At 35.3% G+C, this 16416-nt stretch overlaps 1 protein-coding gene across 1 annotated transcript in view; it reads left to right on the top strand.

Moving 5' to 3' along the window:
- The window catches only part of LOC118202432 (cubilin-like), a 212861-nt gene that overhangs the window by 41187 nt on the left and 155258 nt on the right, over nt 1–16416 (top strand). The window contains exon 3 of the mRNA XM_085806530.1: nt 9148–9396. Coding sequence (XP_085662656.1) covers nt 9148–9396 — 249 coding nt within the window. The remainder of the gene's footprint in view (nt 1–9147; nt 9397–16416) is intronic.

Below are 16416 nucleotides of genomic sequence, written 5' to 3'. Positions count from 1 at the left end.
TAAGATGAATATGAATTTTAAAAAGCATTTTAAGTAGAAGGTGTAGTCTCACATTCCAGCCAATATGATTCATTAATTTAATCTATAGCGATCCCGCTTACTTACGTCATTAGCGCCAGGATCTGGAGCTTGGTTTTAATCAATCATTAAAAGCATTCGTCTAAGATTCCAGTGGTTTACGTTCCATTTTGCTGAAGAAAATTAAAATGCTTCTACTTCTTATTGCCTGATGGTACTGCCACCGTAAGCTATTATGAAAAACTATTAGTAATAGTAGGAAACCTACAAATCTGTTTTCCGCCTATGACGTTTTAAAAAGGGAATAACGTCTTAGAGAGTACATTAAATGGTACGCACCTGTCAACTATTATCAGTAAAAATAAGATAGAATAGTAAAGTTATAAGGTATTTTTCCCTCCTTCGTGGTTTAATGGTCAGCATACTGGGTGCGTATTCGAGAGGTCGGTGGTTCGGGTCCCGGCGAGAGCATTGCTAATTTTTCATCTCTCCTGCTTTCAAAATAAACTTAATATCTCTGCAAAGTAATCACAGCAATGGAAATAATTTCAGCATACACTGCAAGTCATTTTATAATACGATTATTACCTCAAAATAAACTAATCGCAAGAAAGCATTATATTTATTTTGTATAGAACTTTACAGCAGCTAACGTGATGCGAAGAGCATAAGTTTATCAGGTTCAGTGTTTCTCCTTACTTGCTTGGGGAACATTCAATGACCTGACTCGGAACAGGGAGCTTACTAAAGCTATGTTCAATAAATGTGGGAAGTAGACAAGATACACAGGAAGGGTATACGAAACCCTTTATTTTTCTCACTTTACAATAATTTCCGGACTTCGGAATAGAGACCAACCACTTGTGGTCTGAACGTAAGAATATAAAAATATTAACTAAATTCTAACTAAACTAACTTTGGATCAATAAACAAGGGTCTACTTGAAGATTGGCCGTATATTAACAGAAAGGCCGTATGTAGTACAGAGAACTGTTAACACTACGATACGTTTAAAATTATCAAGAGGATTAAACCTCTGGCCTTGACGGCAACCAGCAACCGAGTAAAACTGCTAAGGCAAGCGGCCTGCTTCTACTAACTCCTTCCTCTCTCTCTTGCTTGGCAAAAAGGCACAACCTAAGTACTTGGCGTTCGCAAGACAAATTTGCATAAATAAGTTAAAGCTTTTAATTCTGGCCGGAAGTAGAAAATAAGAAGTGATAGTAAAGATTTAAAATAAAATAAACGTTAGTAAAACTTAAGATCCTTACATACTTCCCGCCAGAGTTAATTAGTTTGAAACTGAGGTCTAAAACGACCTTGTTGAAAACTTTTAGCTCTAGAATCTAACGCGAGGCCAATCTTTTACAAACATTTCTCACTAGAAATTGGAAATTTAAAAAAAAAAAAAAAAAAAAAAAAAAAAAAATTCGTTTTTACATTATCAAATCCATGGACAATTACATTTCATCTGTACTGCATCTAAACAGGAGCTTTTAGTTGAAATCTGGTTCCTTCCAGAGATCTGGAAGGAAAACTAGTTTAATGAAATGTTACACAATTAAATGGCAAGTAACATGAATATTTCTATTTCTCTTAACATTCTTATTTCATTCATGACTTTATTTAATTATCTCCCCGTGCTCTCTGACATGTGTTGTAAAAGAAAACACCAAACACGAATGTGTTCATGTACAAGTGTTCAACACTACCGCCTGCAATCAAAACACTAACGTGTTAAAATTCAACATAACAAGACCTCGTAACACACCTTATATTCATCTCTAAACCCTGAGGTACTATTCTGAAAGTGGCTAACTCTGAAGTGTAGTGTCAGAGAGCCTAACTACATTCATTCAACCTTTAACACATATTCACAATAATTTTCTTTTTACAGTCACACGAATAAGTTAAAAAATTTTTGGCATTACTTTCACTTTTAACATATCACAGTATTTCTTAACGTTTAACATAACACTTCACATTGTATATAAGAACATATTAACATGCCGTTAATTTTACGCATTTTAAAACATACATTAGTAGTACATTGTTAACTTCTATTCTTTTCCAAGCAAGTGCCAATTCTTCTACATTGAAATACTACATTTCAAAAGTATTTCAGACTAAAACTTCTTTTTTGCCAGACTCTTTTAAATAAAATTTTATACAATAACTTTTATAATATTCAAGTATTTAAACATTCCTATTATACATCAACTTTAGTTTTACTCGCGAGTAATTGAAAAACATAATACCAAAATAGGTAACAACTCATTTTTCGCCTTTTTGGCGATAAAGGTAGACCTCACATGAGGTAAAACGTCTTGAATTCTGCCACTTGCAGTAAGAATGAAAGATTAACTTAAGGTTGCAAAGTAACATAAAATTTTACTTATCTTTGTGATATTCGGACATTCTTTTTTCTGCCCAGTCCTGGAAGGTAGCAAAGATTAGCGTTTGGTTTATCTTCCTTCTTGTGCGGGTTCGCCTTTCAGTTCCTTCCTCTATGAGCTTTCTTTTCCCTCCAGTTCGGTCACCCTTGAAGACCTTCTTTTTCGCCTCTGCCTGTGGTCTTGGCCGTTTGATGGCAGCTGGTCTTGGCGGAACCGGGACAACTGTCTCTCGTTGTTGCCTGGATCTCGTTGCTGGCTGTTCAAATTTTTCTTGCTTCTTTGCATCTGCTGCTGGTCTTCCTTCATCAATTCGTCGACATTTGCTGCGTAGACTCTGATGGGTAGATCTTCCGTTTTGGAGCCGTGTTATAGTTGCTGTCATTTCTCCTGGCTCTCTTTGCATTAGTCGTACTTCTCCCTTCTTCATTCTGGGGGTGGTCGTGCCCTCTCTTTTCTGGTCGGTGGAACGGCTTCTTTTTCTTGTTACCTTCAGTTTCCCAACGGGAAAATTTTCTTTTCAATTTCTCCTGTCCACTAATGGCTTGCCCTTGTGCTTGTCGTTGTTCCACCTCTGGAGCTTGTGCCTGCAGTGCCTGCGGTGCCGGATCCTGCAAAAGATCTTTAAATATTTGCATTTTATTACGGTCATAGAATGGTTTTATCTGGTCAATGTTTGCGGAGCATGTTTCACCATTCCTGGCTTTTAACACCACTACAGCCTGAGTTATTTTTTCTATGACATATGGTCCTTCAAATCGTGGGAAAACATTTGGCGGTTTTATCTTCTGGTGCTGAAGAAAGTGAATGCTTAATTTTTAATACTTCATCTCCTACTTTATAAGTTACTCCCCGTCGTTTCAAATCGTAATAAAGTTTTTGTTTTCTCTGTGCTACTTCAGTGTTCTTTTTTACTTCTTTAATTAATTTTTCTATATCACCCATTTTAAATTCTGGGGCTCTTTGTTGAACATAAAATAATTTATCTAACGGCGTTATAATCTTTCTGCCTAAAAATAACTCAGCAGGAGTTTTGCCCGTTGTATCATATTTTGCGGTCCTAAGGGCGAAATCTAATTCATTGACATAGTTATCACAGCTTTTATGAAAATTTTTAACATAACTACGGATAATTTTCACTATATTTCTCTTGACCCGTTCCGCTATATTTGATTGCGGCCGATACGGGACCATATTTAAATGACGTATGCCCAGTTTTTGGCACATGTTTTCAAATATATTACTCACAAATTGAGGACCATTATCCGATATAACTTTTAGGGGCGCCCCGTATTTAAAAATATATTTATTTAAAATAGAATCAGTAACTAATTTCGCGGAGGCTCGTTTTAAGGGAACAATTTCGGTCCACTTACTAAAATGATCAACCATAACAAGGAGATACCGACTTTTATTTGACTTTTTGGGAAAGGGCCCAATAAATCGATGCCAATTATTTCATTTGGAAATTCGGATTTAATACTATTTAGAAACCCGGCCGGGCGGAAATTAATATAATTAACTGCTTGACATGTTGGGCAGGACTGGACATACGCCCTTGTTAACTTTTGCAGTTCAGGAAAATAGACTGCCTCGCGTACGCGTTGGATAGTTTTTCGAATACCAGCATGAGAAGCTAATGGGCTGTCGTGTAACTCCTGCAGGATATTTAATCTAAGACTAGCTGGGATAACAGGTCGAAATTCGTTGTTGGAATTTGTAGTTTTTGTATAAAATAATAGACCATCTATTAGTTCGTAATGGGCCGCCCTATTTCTTATCGCCACAATATCTTGGTCGCTAAAATTTTCAGGATCCTTTAAATACTCATAAATGTTTCTAAACTCAGGATCCTTACTCAGTTCAATTATTACAGTTTCTCGGGAATTTATTGTACATGCTGTGAGAATTGCCACCTTTACAGTATTACCTTCTTCATCTACTTTTATTCTGGACAGGGCATCTGCTACGATATTTTCCTTTCCGGGGGTGTGCTTGATTACCAGATTATACTCTTGTAACTTGAGTGCCCATCTTATTAACCCTGGGGATAAGTTTTCCCCTGAGTACAATCTAGTTACCGCCGCATGATCAGAATACACTGTTATTGGCGCCCTTCCAAAATAGACTCGGAACTTTTGCACTGCTAACAGAACTGCAAGTGCCTCTCTCTCGGTCGCGGAATAATTTCTTTGTGTTTGATTTAAAGTTCGACTAAAAAATGCCACGGGCTGCTGATTTTGCGAAAGTACCGCTCCTACCGCATAATCCGAAGCATCCGCTGAAATTTCTAAATTTTCATCCTTTTCAGGAAATTTCAAAACCGGGACTTGCGTTAATGCTTGCTTTAATTTTTCGAAAGCACTATTGGCTTCGGCCGTCCACGAGAATCTTGCCTTTTTCCTTTTTAATTTTAACAATGGTTCAGCAATAGCTGCAAAATCTTTTATAAAGGACCTATAATATGAACAAAGTCCTAGAAAAGAAGAGAGCTTCTTCGCCGTATTTGGCGGCGATACTTTTGCACAGCGATTATTTTTGATTCGTCTGTCTCGATTCCTTTCTGAGATATTTTGTAACCTAAGTATTTTAATTCAGGGGCTGCAAATTTGCACTTTTCGAGATTAACTTTTAGACCGGCCTCATTTAATAATGGAAACACCTGTCTTAAATCCTGTACATGTTGGTCCAGATTATCACTAGTAATAATGATATCGTCTAAACAGATAAATGTGGACTTTCCAAGAACAGGCCTTAGCACAATGTCCATACATCGCTGAAATGTTGCCGGTGCCCCTGAAAGGCCAAACGGCATACGCAGGAATGCATAAGTGCCAGACTTGGTTATAAAAGCAGTCTTAGGCACGTCTTCCGGTCTAACCCCTATTTGAAAATAACCAGTCGTTAAGTCTAAAGTCGTCATGTATTTGGTAGACGTTATGTTCCTTAGAATTTCTTCAATAATAGGTAACGGATATACCGGATATTTAGTCATGGAGTTTAATTTACGATAGTCAATCGCAAAACGCCACCTTTTTGGATGTGTTACTGGATAGTCATTGTTTTCCTTACATAAAACAACCGGGCTAGCTTAACTACTTGAGATGGGCGTTATGATCTTTTTACGTAACATATCTCTAATCTGCCACTCTATAATTGTTTCTTTATTCTTATCATACCGGTATGGTTTGTGGCGAACTGGCAGTGAATCTCCGGTGTCGATACTATGGTTAGTAACTTGAGTAAATCCTGGAATATCACTAAATAACGAAGCAAATTCACTTACCACTTGTCGGATTTTTTGTTGCTCTTCCTTAGGCAGGCGGTCAAGGTTTAACATTGGCGGTTCTGTTTTCTCTTCTCGAACTGGTTTCATCGTCAGCTTAAGGGACGCTTCGTTAAAATCCAGTGTTGCTTCTGCCTCTGAAAGAAAATCTATTCCTAAGATGATATGTGCTTACAGATTCTTTACTATAAAAAACATAATTTTTACTTGTTCGTCCTTGATACGAACGTATAGCGGTAATTTACCTATGCACTTACATCTTTCTCCCTGCGCAGCTAACACTGTCGTATTATCCGAATTATATATGCGGTATTTCCGAAAATATTTCCTAAAAAAATCTTCTGCCACACAGGAACACTGCGCGCCTGTATCCAGGAGTCCGGTGGCTGGGATGTTATTCACTAACACTTCAATCTTTGGAAGAGTTAAATTTTTCACCATTACTGTATTTAACTTGAAGGAAGAGGGGTTTTCTTGGCCTTCGGATTTCCGCACCCTCCCGTCAGCAGAAATCCGTTTTAGTTTAAATCTTGTTTTTTTCCTTTCCATGCTTTCCTTCTTTTTCCACTGGCTTTCAGACTTTTTTCCTGGATTGCTATTGAACTGTCGACGTTCGCCGGCTGTTTTTGGATGCTCGGGGTTCCTTGCCCACTGATTCGCTTTGCTTCCGTAGCCGTGTGCTTGACTTTGGTGTGGTCTTGGCGCACCAAATTGGTTTCGTTGCTCATATTGGCGTCTTCTTTCAATGTCCGCCGTTCTTCTACTTTCAAACTGGATTGCTAGATCAAATAACTTTTCCAGTGTAGTCGGATTCTTTAATTCAATAAAGTCTTGTACTTGGGAAAGTAACCTTAGGCAAAATCACTTGAATTATCTCAGGATCCGGACGGTTTCCATACAAGAGTTTGAAGACGTGAATTTTTCTTAAAATAAAGGTGGAAAGATTTTCAATTCGTTGCTGATATATGCTGAAAAGTTCCGTTTCTAATTTTGCACGATTCCTGCGACAGGGAAGGCTTTTACTAGGGCAGTCTTGAAATTTTCGTAAGTATAGGTGGGACTTCCTGCTTGACCCAAGGGACTTCTGCCTATACATTTGAACCAATTAAGCGCTTGGCCCCTCAAAGCGCTGGTAGCTAAGGTGACTTTCTGGAACTCGTGCACGGGATACATCATGAAGTGGTCCTCCAATTTTTCCAAAAAACTGGTTAACGGTGAGTTTCCATTAAATGTTGCTTCTGGTTTCATCGAAGCGCGCATGGTCTCGTCGATGTAACCAAATCCTTCCAGGGCGGCAGCTGGCATTTCTGGATTCTGAGCCGCTTCTGCAGGCAGCACAGGTTCTTCTTGAAACTCGGCTATGGTTATTCTTCTTCGTCGGGCGCCACTATCAGGTTCAGTGTTTCTCCTTACTTGCTTGGGGAACATTCAATGACCTGACTCGGAACAAGGAGGTTACTAAAGCTATGTTCAATAAATGTGGGAAGTAGACAAGATACACAGGAAAGGTATACGAAACCCTTTATTTTTCTCTCTTTACAATAATTTCCGGACTTCGGAATACCACTTGAGACCAACCACTTGTGGTCTGAACGTAAGAATATAAAAATATTAACTAAATTCTAACTAAACAAACTTTGGATTAATAAACAATGGTCTACTTGAAGATTGGCCGTATATTAACAGAAAGGCCGTATGTAGTACAGAGAACTGTTAACACTACGATACGTTTAAAATTATCAAGAGGATTAAACCTCTGACCTTGATGGCAACCAGCAACCGAGTAAAACTGTTAAGGTAAGCGGCCTGCTTCTACTAACTCCTTCCTCTCTCTCTTGCTTGGCAAAAAGGCACAACTTAAGTACTTGGCGTTCGCAAGACAAATTTGCATAAATAAGTTAAAGCTTTTAATTCTGGAAGTAGAAAATAAGAAGTGATAGTAAAGATTTAAAATAAAATAAACGTTAGTAAAACTTAAGATGCTTACAAGGTTAGGTTATTTGGTTATTTGAATATCAAAGCACATGTCGGTTTACTGCCTATGGGAGAGATACTGTCGTTAAGGGCTTTCTAAGAGAAAATTGACTCATGTTCCCGTTACATGTGGGGAAAACAAAGAAAACCAACCATGCAGCCAAATCATTTGCTTGGATTTGAACTACCAGTATTCAGCGGTATTAATCACTCGGCCTTTGGTAGAACATAAGAAGGAACGTGAGAAACATGACAGTATTTCAGGTAACATTACCTTTACAGAAAACCATGGCTAGTTTCGTTAAATCAAATCTACATAATAAACCATTTAACAAGGAAAGTAATACCTTTGCTGAGGAAGCATTTTCGGAAGCAATTGTTAATTACATTGGCGCTGAATGCTAATGGCTACAGGAGTTATTTAACATCTTCTCCAAAATGAAAATATGTATCTATGATAAAAAAACGCAAACTTGATAGTAAACCCTGTAAATGTATATTATCGTTGCTTCGAAATTATAGAGATGGATATCAGGAAAGTAAATCTTTCTTGGCATGCCTCAGTAATAACTCACGTACAACGATGAATGATGTCTTTAAATGTATAGGTTTTCTTGGCCTTCGGATTTCCGCACCCTCCCGTCAGCAGAAATCCGTTTTAGTTTAAATCTTGTTTTTTCCTTTCCATGCTTTCCTTCTTTTTCCACTGGCTTTCAGACTTTTTTCCTGGATTGCTATTGAACTGTCGACGTTCGCCGGCTGTTTTTGGATGCTCGGGTTTCCTTGCCCACTGATTCGCTTTGCTTCCGTAGCCGTGTGCTTGACTTTGCTGCGGTCTTGGCGCACCAAATTGGTTTCGTTGCTCATATTGGCGTCTTCTTTCAATGTCCGCCGTTCTTCTACTTTCAAACTGGATTGCTAGATCAAATAACTTTTCCAGTGTAGTCGGATTCTTTAATTCAATAAAGTCTTGTACTTGGGAAAGTAACCTTAGGCAAAATCACTTGAATTATCTCAGGATCCGGACGGTTTCCATACAAGAGTTTGAAGACGTGAATTTTTCTTAAAATAAAGGTGGAAAGATTTTCAATTCGTTGCTGATATATGCTGAAAAGTTCCGTTTCTAATTTTGCACGATTCCTGCGACAGGGAAGGCTTTTACTAGGGCAGTCTTGAAATTTTCGTAAGTATAGGTGGGACTTCCTGCTTGACCCAAGGGACTTCTGCCTATACATTTGAACCAATTAACCAATTGTTGATTTATCTGAGGCTTGCTTCTAATAGAGAAAGTAGAAGAGTTGCTGTAACTAACATTTTAAATATTATATCGATTGAAAAGTGCAAATTTTTTGAACTTCTAAATTGGTAGATTATCTTTTTAAAGTTACTGTAGTAGTGCTTGAAAAAACGTTGTCATTTCTCGCTGTGTTATTCCAAGCATATACTTTGCGCTCAAAATTAACTTTTTTATTTCAGAGTATGGAGCATCTTCTTGCGGAGGAATAATTTCAGAATCCGAAGTTTCTCTAAAGAGTCCAGATTTTCCAACAGAATATCCATCGAGAGAGAAATGCGAATGGCGTGTTCTTCGCCATTCCACAGATGTCTGTGGATTGGAATTAACATTCGAACACTTCGACCTGGAGCCCAGTGATAACTGTACCTACGACTATCTACAAGTGGACCAAGTCAAGCTGTGTGGGAAAATAGCAGATGGAGCCGTCCGTGAGTATTACAACTTTTTCTTTTCCTTCTGAATCTGTAAACGAGTGGCGAAGTTTAACTGAGCATTCGTTAATTTTCATCTCAAGTGTAGAAGATATATTTAGGTAAAATAGCTTACGAAGATTAAAGTTATCTAAGAATTAAAAAAAAAAATAAGAATAAAAAGAATTTTTATAAAATAAGCTTTTATTTACAAAATAATGAAATAAAATGGAAAAAATAGCATAGCTGATAGTTTAATGGAAACAAGAGATTAAATAATTCTTTATTCAAAATTCTTCTACAATTTTATATCACGAATAATAAAAGCGTGGGGGGGGGTCCTCGACACATTTATAAATTTGATGACTTATACTTCCATCAATTGTAGGGTGCCTAAGTCCTTGTCTAAGATGAACGTCGAGGAACCTAGTGAACTATGTGAAACAACTAAAGACGTAGACTCGAGAAGGGTTAAATACCCTTTATTTCATTCAAATAAGAATATCAGTCGCCCCTTCTCGTGCTTAAAGGAAGCTTCTACTCGGCTTTAACTCAGAAATAAGAAACTAAGCTATAATCAATTAACGAGACTTTGCTGAAAATAACTCAGTTATCTAACTTAGTTGGCCCTTAATTTAAACTAGCGGACGAATATCAAAAGGCCCGAAGGTAAAATACGGCCGAGCATAACAGCTTCAAGAGTTGGACTTAACCCGAAGGCAAAACACGCGCTACTAAGGATTCTTAGCACTGTCTATCGAAGTTGGTTGAACCTTCCTTAAACACTTCTTCTAACTCTTTTGCATTCAACACGATTCTGAAAAACTAATTCTTGTAGGGAGTTGTAAGTAGAAAGTAGATTGATAAGGAAAGATATCAAAATAACTGTTATAAAACTAAAATATACCTTACCTAGTATAATTCAACTATTAGGGTTCGTTATTTAGGCGGCCACGTTTCTGTTGTTCGTGATATAAAATTCTAGAAGAAATTTGCAAATAGAATTATTTAATCTCCTGACCCCATTAAATTAAATTAGGTTCTTCAAAAATGAATAATCACTCTTTTTTTTCCCTAAAAATTCTGTTACTTGAAATGATAGAAACAATCTAAAGATTTTGTCAAAACAAATCAGAAATTGCGTTAAAATGTCATATAAACTCTCATTTAAAAGACTTTTTCCACTCTATCCTATGACACTCTATCCTAAAGAATGAATTTCTATTATAGGAAATTGGTCCTAGGAATAGGAAATTAGCCCCTTAAGCCGTGCTACACTTGTTCCTTAGTCAAACTCAAAGAACAGAATACGTCGAAAAGGTTTAACGTTGTCAACTTGATACTTCTTGTTTCGTGCGGAAAACTGACAAAATGTACTAAAAATTAAAATACGCTGTGTTTTCACATTCGCAAAAATGCAAACTAAGCAAAAACAAGGTTTAGTTTATTCGATTACGGTAAAGCACTTGAGGGGTATCTTCTTTTGACCGGAAGGGACACGTTCGTGGAAGACTTTCTAACACATGGGGAAAGCCACGAAAATTCCCATGTAGCCAGTTCGGTCGCCGGGCTATGAACCTCGAACCTAAATATCAGTGTTCAGCGACTTTACACCGCTCGGCCGCTTTTGGGTGCTACAAAAGCAAGGAAAAATGGACAAAAATCTCTTGGCATGTTGCCATTCCATAACAAAGTGCTTGAAACCTATGCTACAATAGAATCATTAGAACACCTTTATATCCAGTGCTTCATCATTTTATTTCGAAGTATGTTATTATCTTTATTCATTCCCAGGCTCTTTCTTCTGTGTCCCTTAGTGGTAAAAAATCGCTTTGATTGCCAGGTTGTTCTTGACTCTCTTTTGGAATACGAAAGATATTTTACACTCCACCCATTGTGGTATTATCGGAAATGATTCGGTGGATGCTTTGGTAAAGACTGGTTCTGACGTATTTCAGCCATATTATCTTGTTAATTTTTCAATTGCCCATAGACTTGATAAATGCAACATCAGTCTATACTGACGAAACCTTTTTGAGGAGCTGGCTAGAACAGGGGTTCTCAACCCGGGGTGAATTTCTTAGCTTCAGGAAGAAAGCCGTCAGCCTTTTATTTAGCTGTTAAGTATTTAATTTTAGTTTATGAATGTACAAAACCACTTTTTTCAAGTTTTGGCATTCACCAGCATTTTCTAAACGTTTTGTTGTTTGATTTATAAAAATACGTTAGAAGATAATCTAAATCTGAATACACGTATGTAAGTGTTTTTCAGTTTTTGAAAAAGAGGGGGCATGATCTTCTAGTAACGGTGAAAGAATTGAATGAGGCAAAAAAGATTGAGAACTAACTGAGAGAGAAGTTCTGAGGTTCGTTATTGAAAATACCGATTTCCTATAACTTTCCTAGAGCCACAAGTGTAGAAAAGTTTCATCTGAGGACTGCCAGAACTATCTGAAAAAATTTCCATCGTATGAGTCTGGTAACCTTATTAGTATGTCCTTTATTTGGTCTAGCTAGCATGGTAGGGACAATCTCTACAATTAATCTAGTCTTAATGACATCGCAGATAATTTTGCAGAAGATATTACTATTTTGCTTGTTTCACGATTTTATTGTACTGCTCTACATAGATAATGACTAAAAAGCCGAGGTCCGGCGTCGGTGAAAGAAAATAAATAAATAAAATAAAATTAAAATAAAAAGAACTTTATTTCAAATTATCTTCATAAGTTTTTAAATGAAGATCAAGTGGCTGTATGATGATTTCCAGTTATAAGCACACTTTTTTCGTGCTCCTTCATTTAGACCTTAAATTCTGAGACTAAGAAAGTTTTCTTTAAATACGGTATTTTTAAGCGCAGTTTTCATATAACTTAAAATGCTTTTAAAGGTACTAAGGCGTTCATTTTCAGTATCTCGCTATCTGGTCGATATTCAGATGCTTTTGAAGTGTTTTAAAGTAGCAAATAATTACTAACTCATTATAAGAGTGTATATTAGTTGCGTATTTATTTCCGTATGAGTAGATTTATTTCTGAAGCGAATATTTATTACATTCGAATAACTTTCCGTGTAAAATGTGTCATGAATTTCATTGTTCATGGAGAGCTAATTCTCTTGGTCAAGGTTCTGTCAGTCAAAGGCAAATTACCCTTGAAAGTTTTTAAACGTATTGACGGGTTAATCCCCTTGAATATTCCCTTTCAATGGCTGTGGCCTTCACTCGTATCAAATGCGTGTATTGTCCAACGTAATTAAAAACAATCGTCTTGTCTATCAGAATGGGGTATCCATCTATCTCTCCAACGGTCGACGCTCCAGTCTTTTGATACTCCAGTGATTCAGGAACTCATTGAAGCTTGTCTCATGCATGCATCATCTCAGGATGGTAGGAAATCAAAAGTAACCATCTTTAGGCACTTAGTATTCGAATCAGGTTTCTTGTTTTCGCTTTTCGTCTCACACCTTGTAGTATCTCTATTGTAATTAGGTAGCTACGGTGCTCTAAAATTGTTTTTTCTTTTGTATTTTTTACGATCAAGTGCACGTTTCAGTAGCTGCATTCATGTGTTACGGTCATGCATATAGATAGACAGATAGAGAGAGATCTTTGTTTCTGAGAGCTTCAAATTACTCGGTTTTCGTCGGATGATTTCATTGCATCCGTAACTGCATCATCATGTACATTTCAGACTGAAAATTCCAATACAAAAGAATTTTGTTTCCAATGAAAAGAGGATGAATGAGAATTATTATCTTCGAGAATATAATGGTACAGATATGAGATATATTTGGCTTGAATAATGTTTTGACCTGATTATAGATATACGACATAAAAAGACGTACGCAATACGTTGCATATTCAGTCTGAACTTAAAATAAGCAAAATCTAATCCTAACTTAAGAAGGATATCAACTAATGAGGCTCGGAGCTTTTCAAAAGAGCCAAACTGATGCGATATTTTCTTGGTGGCACCATATTCTTGCTCATTTTAGAGAACAAAGTCTATGTCAGAATTTTTTAAATCCGAAGAACATTTAATTGAAGGCAGAATCAATCTAAAACTGAATTTCTCTAATTTTCAGTAGTTAATTTGGTTTGTTTTTCTTCCATGTATTACAAATATTATAGAGTTCCAGTAATCCAGAATCTAAATTCGGTTTGTAATAATTTATCCAGATTTTTGTTGTTAATTTATTTGTATGTTTTTTCACTAATTCAAATAATATTATTTGATAATATACGTAGTTTTTTTCAAAGTTATTACAACAATTTAGATTAATAATAATGTTCGGAATTAAAAGCTTTATAAATATTAAGAGAAAAGCAGTAAGTACAGTATGTAGGCATACTGCTTGTTGTTTACGTAGAAAATAATATTCTACTGAGAAAGAGCTCTTTATTTCTAAAAATAAATAAAAACACATGATGCAGCGATGACAATTCCTTCATTACGGAAGGCATTTTTGTCTTATAATAAGTTGTCTGTCTGCTGCTGCTTTTGTTAGATTTTTTGGTCACATTGTATTTTGTGTACAAGTCTTTGTTTGTAAGGCTAAAGTCTCAAGGAGTATAAAATAGAATACTTTTTCGCTTAATGAATGTCACAGAAAGGAAATGTTTTGTTTAGAATAATAAACAAGGTAAAATTTAAAAAGTAATTTCTTGGTTTTTGTCAAAACGTTTTCTTATTTGGGGGGGGGGGAGGAAAAGCGATACAGGTATTTTATTTTTTACTTTTTTATTGTAAAATATTTTAAAATTGAAATACATTTAACGAAAATAGTAAACTCCCGCCCCGTCACTTGCATTAAAATAAGCACATATGTATCTTAAAAAGAAGACAATAATTATTTACATTTTTTGGGCATATTGATGACGTCAGTCGTAGTTTATCTGATTACTTATATTTCTAATGATATGTAAATAATTTACAAAAATTAAACTAAATGTTTAATGACGATGTTTTCTCAAGACAAAAGCAAACTGGTTTAGAACTGGTTCCTCAAGATAAAAGAAGGCAGAAATAAACTTGTTAAGCGACTTACGGGAAATATTCTCTTATTTGGAAAAGTTACTAAACTTATTTGAGCACGAAGAGAGAAAAGTATTAAAAATTCTAAATTTTTGAATGCCTGAGAATGTAGTTTTCACATATTTTATGTGTATTATATTTGATAAATAATTTATAACTTATACTTGATTTACATCTGACCTTATTTTAAATTCAAAAGCAAAATTTCGAGTAACTGAAGCAGCTTACAAATTAAGTAAAAATATGTAATCGCAGTCTATCCTTATCAAAAATAGTCGATAGATATAAGAACTGATTTCTACTTTTGTGCTGAAATTTGTTTCCTTAATTAAGAGCACCCCGAAAAAGAAAGAGATAGTAGTTTAAATTAAGTATCTCAGGCTATAAAGATAACTGAGAAAATTTTTCAATTTGCTGCGGTGATAGCTCATCATTTTCTTTAAAATATTAGCAGTTTCAGTTAAATATCAGAAACATTTATAAAATCGTATCTCATTTAACGAAAGCTGTTAAGAACGAAGTAATACACTTTTATAATTAGGATATGAAAAGAAGCAAAATCAATGTATTTAAACATTAGGAAAACTGTCAGCTATCAAAAGCAAAAATGTATAGAGCTTTAAAATAGTATGAAGAACACGAATAATTTGATATCTATCAAAGTTTTGGAAAAGAGATCCGAGAAATTAATAAACAAATCATGAAAGTAGCAAAATAGAAATTACATGGTTTCCATCCATTCAAGTTATTCAAAATTTGAATATCAAAATGAACCTCTGCGGATTTAAGGAAAACTGGGCTTACAATTTTACATCAAAACAGTGGCTGTAGTACACAAAACTGACCAAGAGATTCGAGCAAAAAAACTGTCTTAACATTACAGACAGATGGTTCTATTTAGAAGTGCATGAAAACTCATTATAAATGATAAATCGTATTATTTTGTGTTTGATTCTAATCTGAGTTGAATGCATTAAATATTATATACTACGTTCTTTATCTGTGCCCTTGTTAACTTAAGAAAAAAGCCTAACGGAAAATTCACAAGAAAAGGAATGGTTAGCAAGCCAAACATGAAAAAGGCAATGTTTTAAACCACTTTTTCCCCAAGAAACATAAATAGTTTCATTTATTTAAATCACTTCATAAAGAAAAGTTCGATCCTTTTAATCAAATAACATTAAAAGGAAGATATTTTGTTAAATATTAGTAAATATACGAAAAATATCAATAACCCGAAAATTTATTTTGTGTTTAAGTCGAATAACTCCAGAAACATATACCTCAATTTAGAGGCATCGAAAATGCTTATGAACACTCTTAAAATCAAGTAATTAAATTTTGAAAAACCTGATATCCTTTTAAATTATTCACATTTTTTGCTGCACTTCATTTAAGCTTATTTCCTCGGATTATTTTGGCATAATTAACCGATCCATCAAGATAAGCTGAAAATAATATCAGAAACTGCAAATTTTGATGTTAAATGTACTGGTCAATTTTTGTAGGATGGAAGTCAAACGTTTTATGACTTTATTTTTTTATAACGAGTATAAAACTTTTCCAAATATAAGTATAGATCGCGTTAAAAGACAGATTTCATTATTTGCCAAAAATTAAATTTTTTTAAAAATTTGTTTTTAAAAAATGTTGCCAAAATACGAGTATTTTCAATCAGGTAAAACACTTCTGTAATTGAAAGCATAAAACTACGACCAACGATTGAAAAAATAATGGCCGGGTAAAGACTTTTAAGCCACATAAGAGAGTGCACTCAATACATATATATATATATATATATATATATATATGTAAATATGTATTGAGTTATGCGAGATACATACATACATGCATACGTACGTCCCTACAGGTGTCAAGAAAAAATGCCTTTTAAAACCATTTTACAATTCGTTTTGGAAAAAAGAATCCTTTATTCTGCCCGTATATACAGACATCACGCAAAAAATCGTCGAAATAGATTCGAGAGCGGTGAAAATAGATA

The sequence above is a fragment of the Stegodyphus dumicola genome, chromosome 12 (genome assembly GCF_044657685.1).
Source record: "Stegodyphus dumicola isolate Sdum_Otavi_A_Nest chromosome 12, ASM4465768v1".
In the NCBI taxonomy this organism is placed as follows: Eukaryota; Metazoa; Arthropoda; class Arachnida; order Araneae; family Eresidae; genus Stegodyphus; species Stegodyphus dumicola.
Note: the sequence above shows the minus strand (reverse complement) of the source record. Positions and strands in the feature narration are given on the sequence as shown.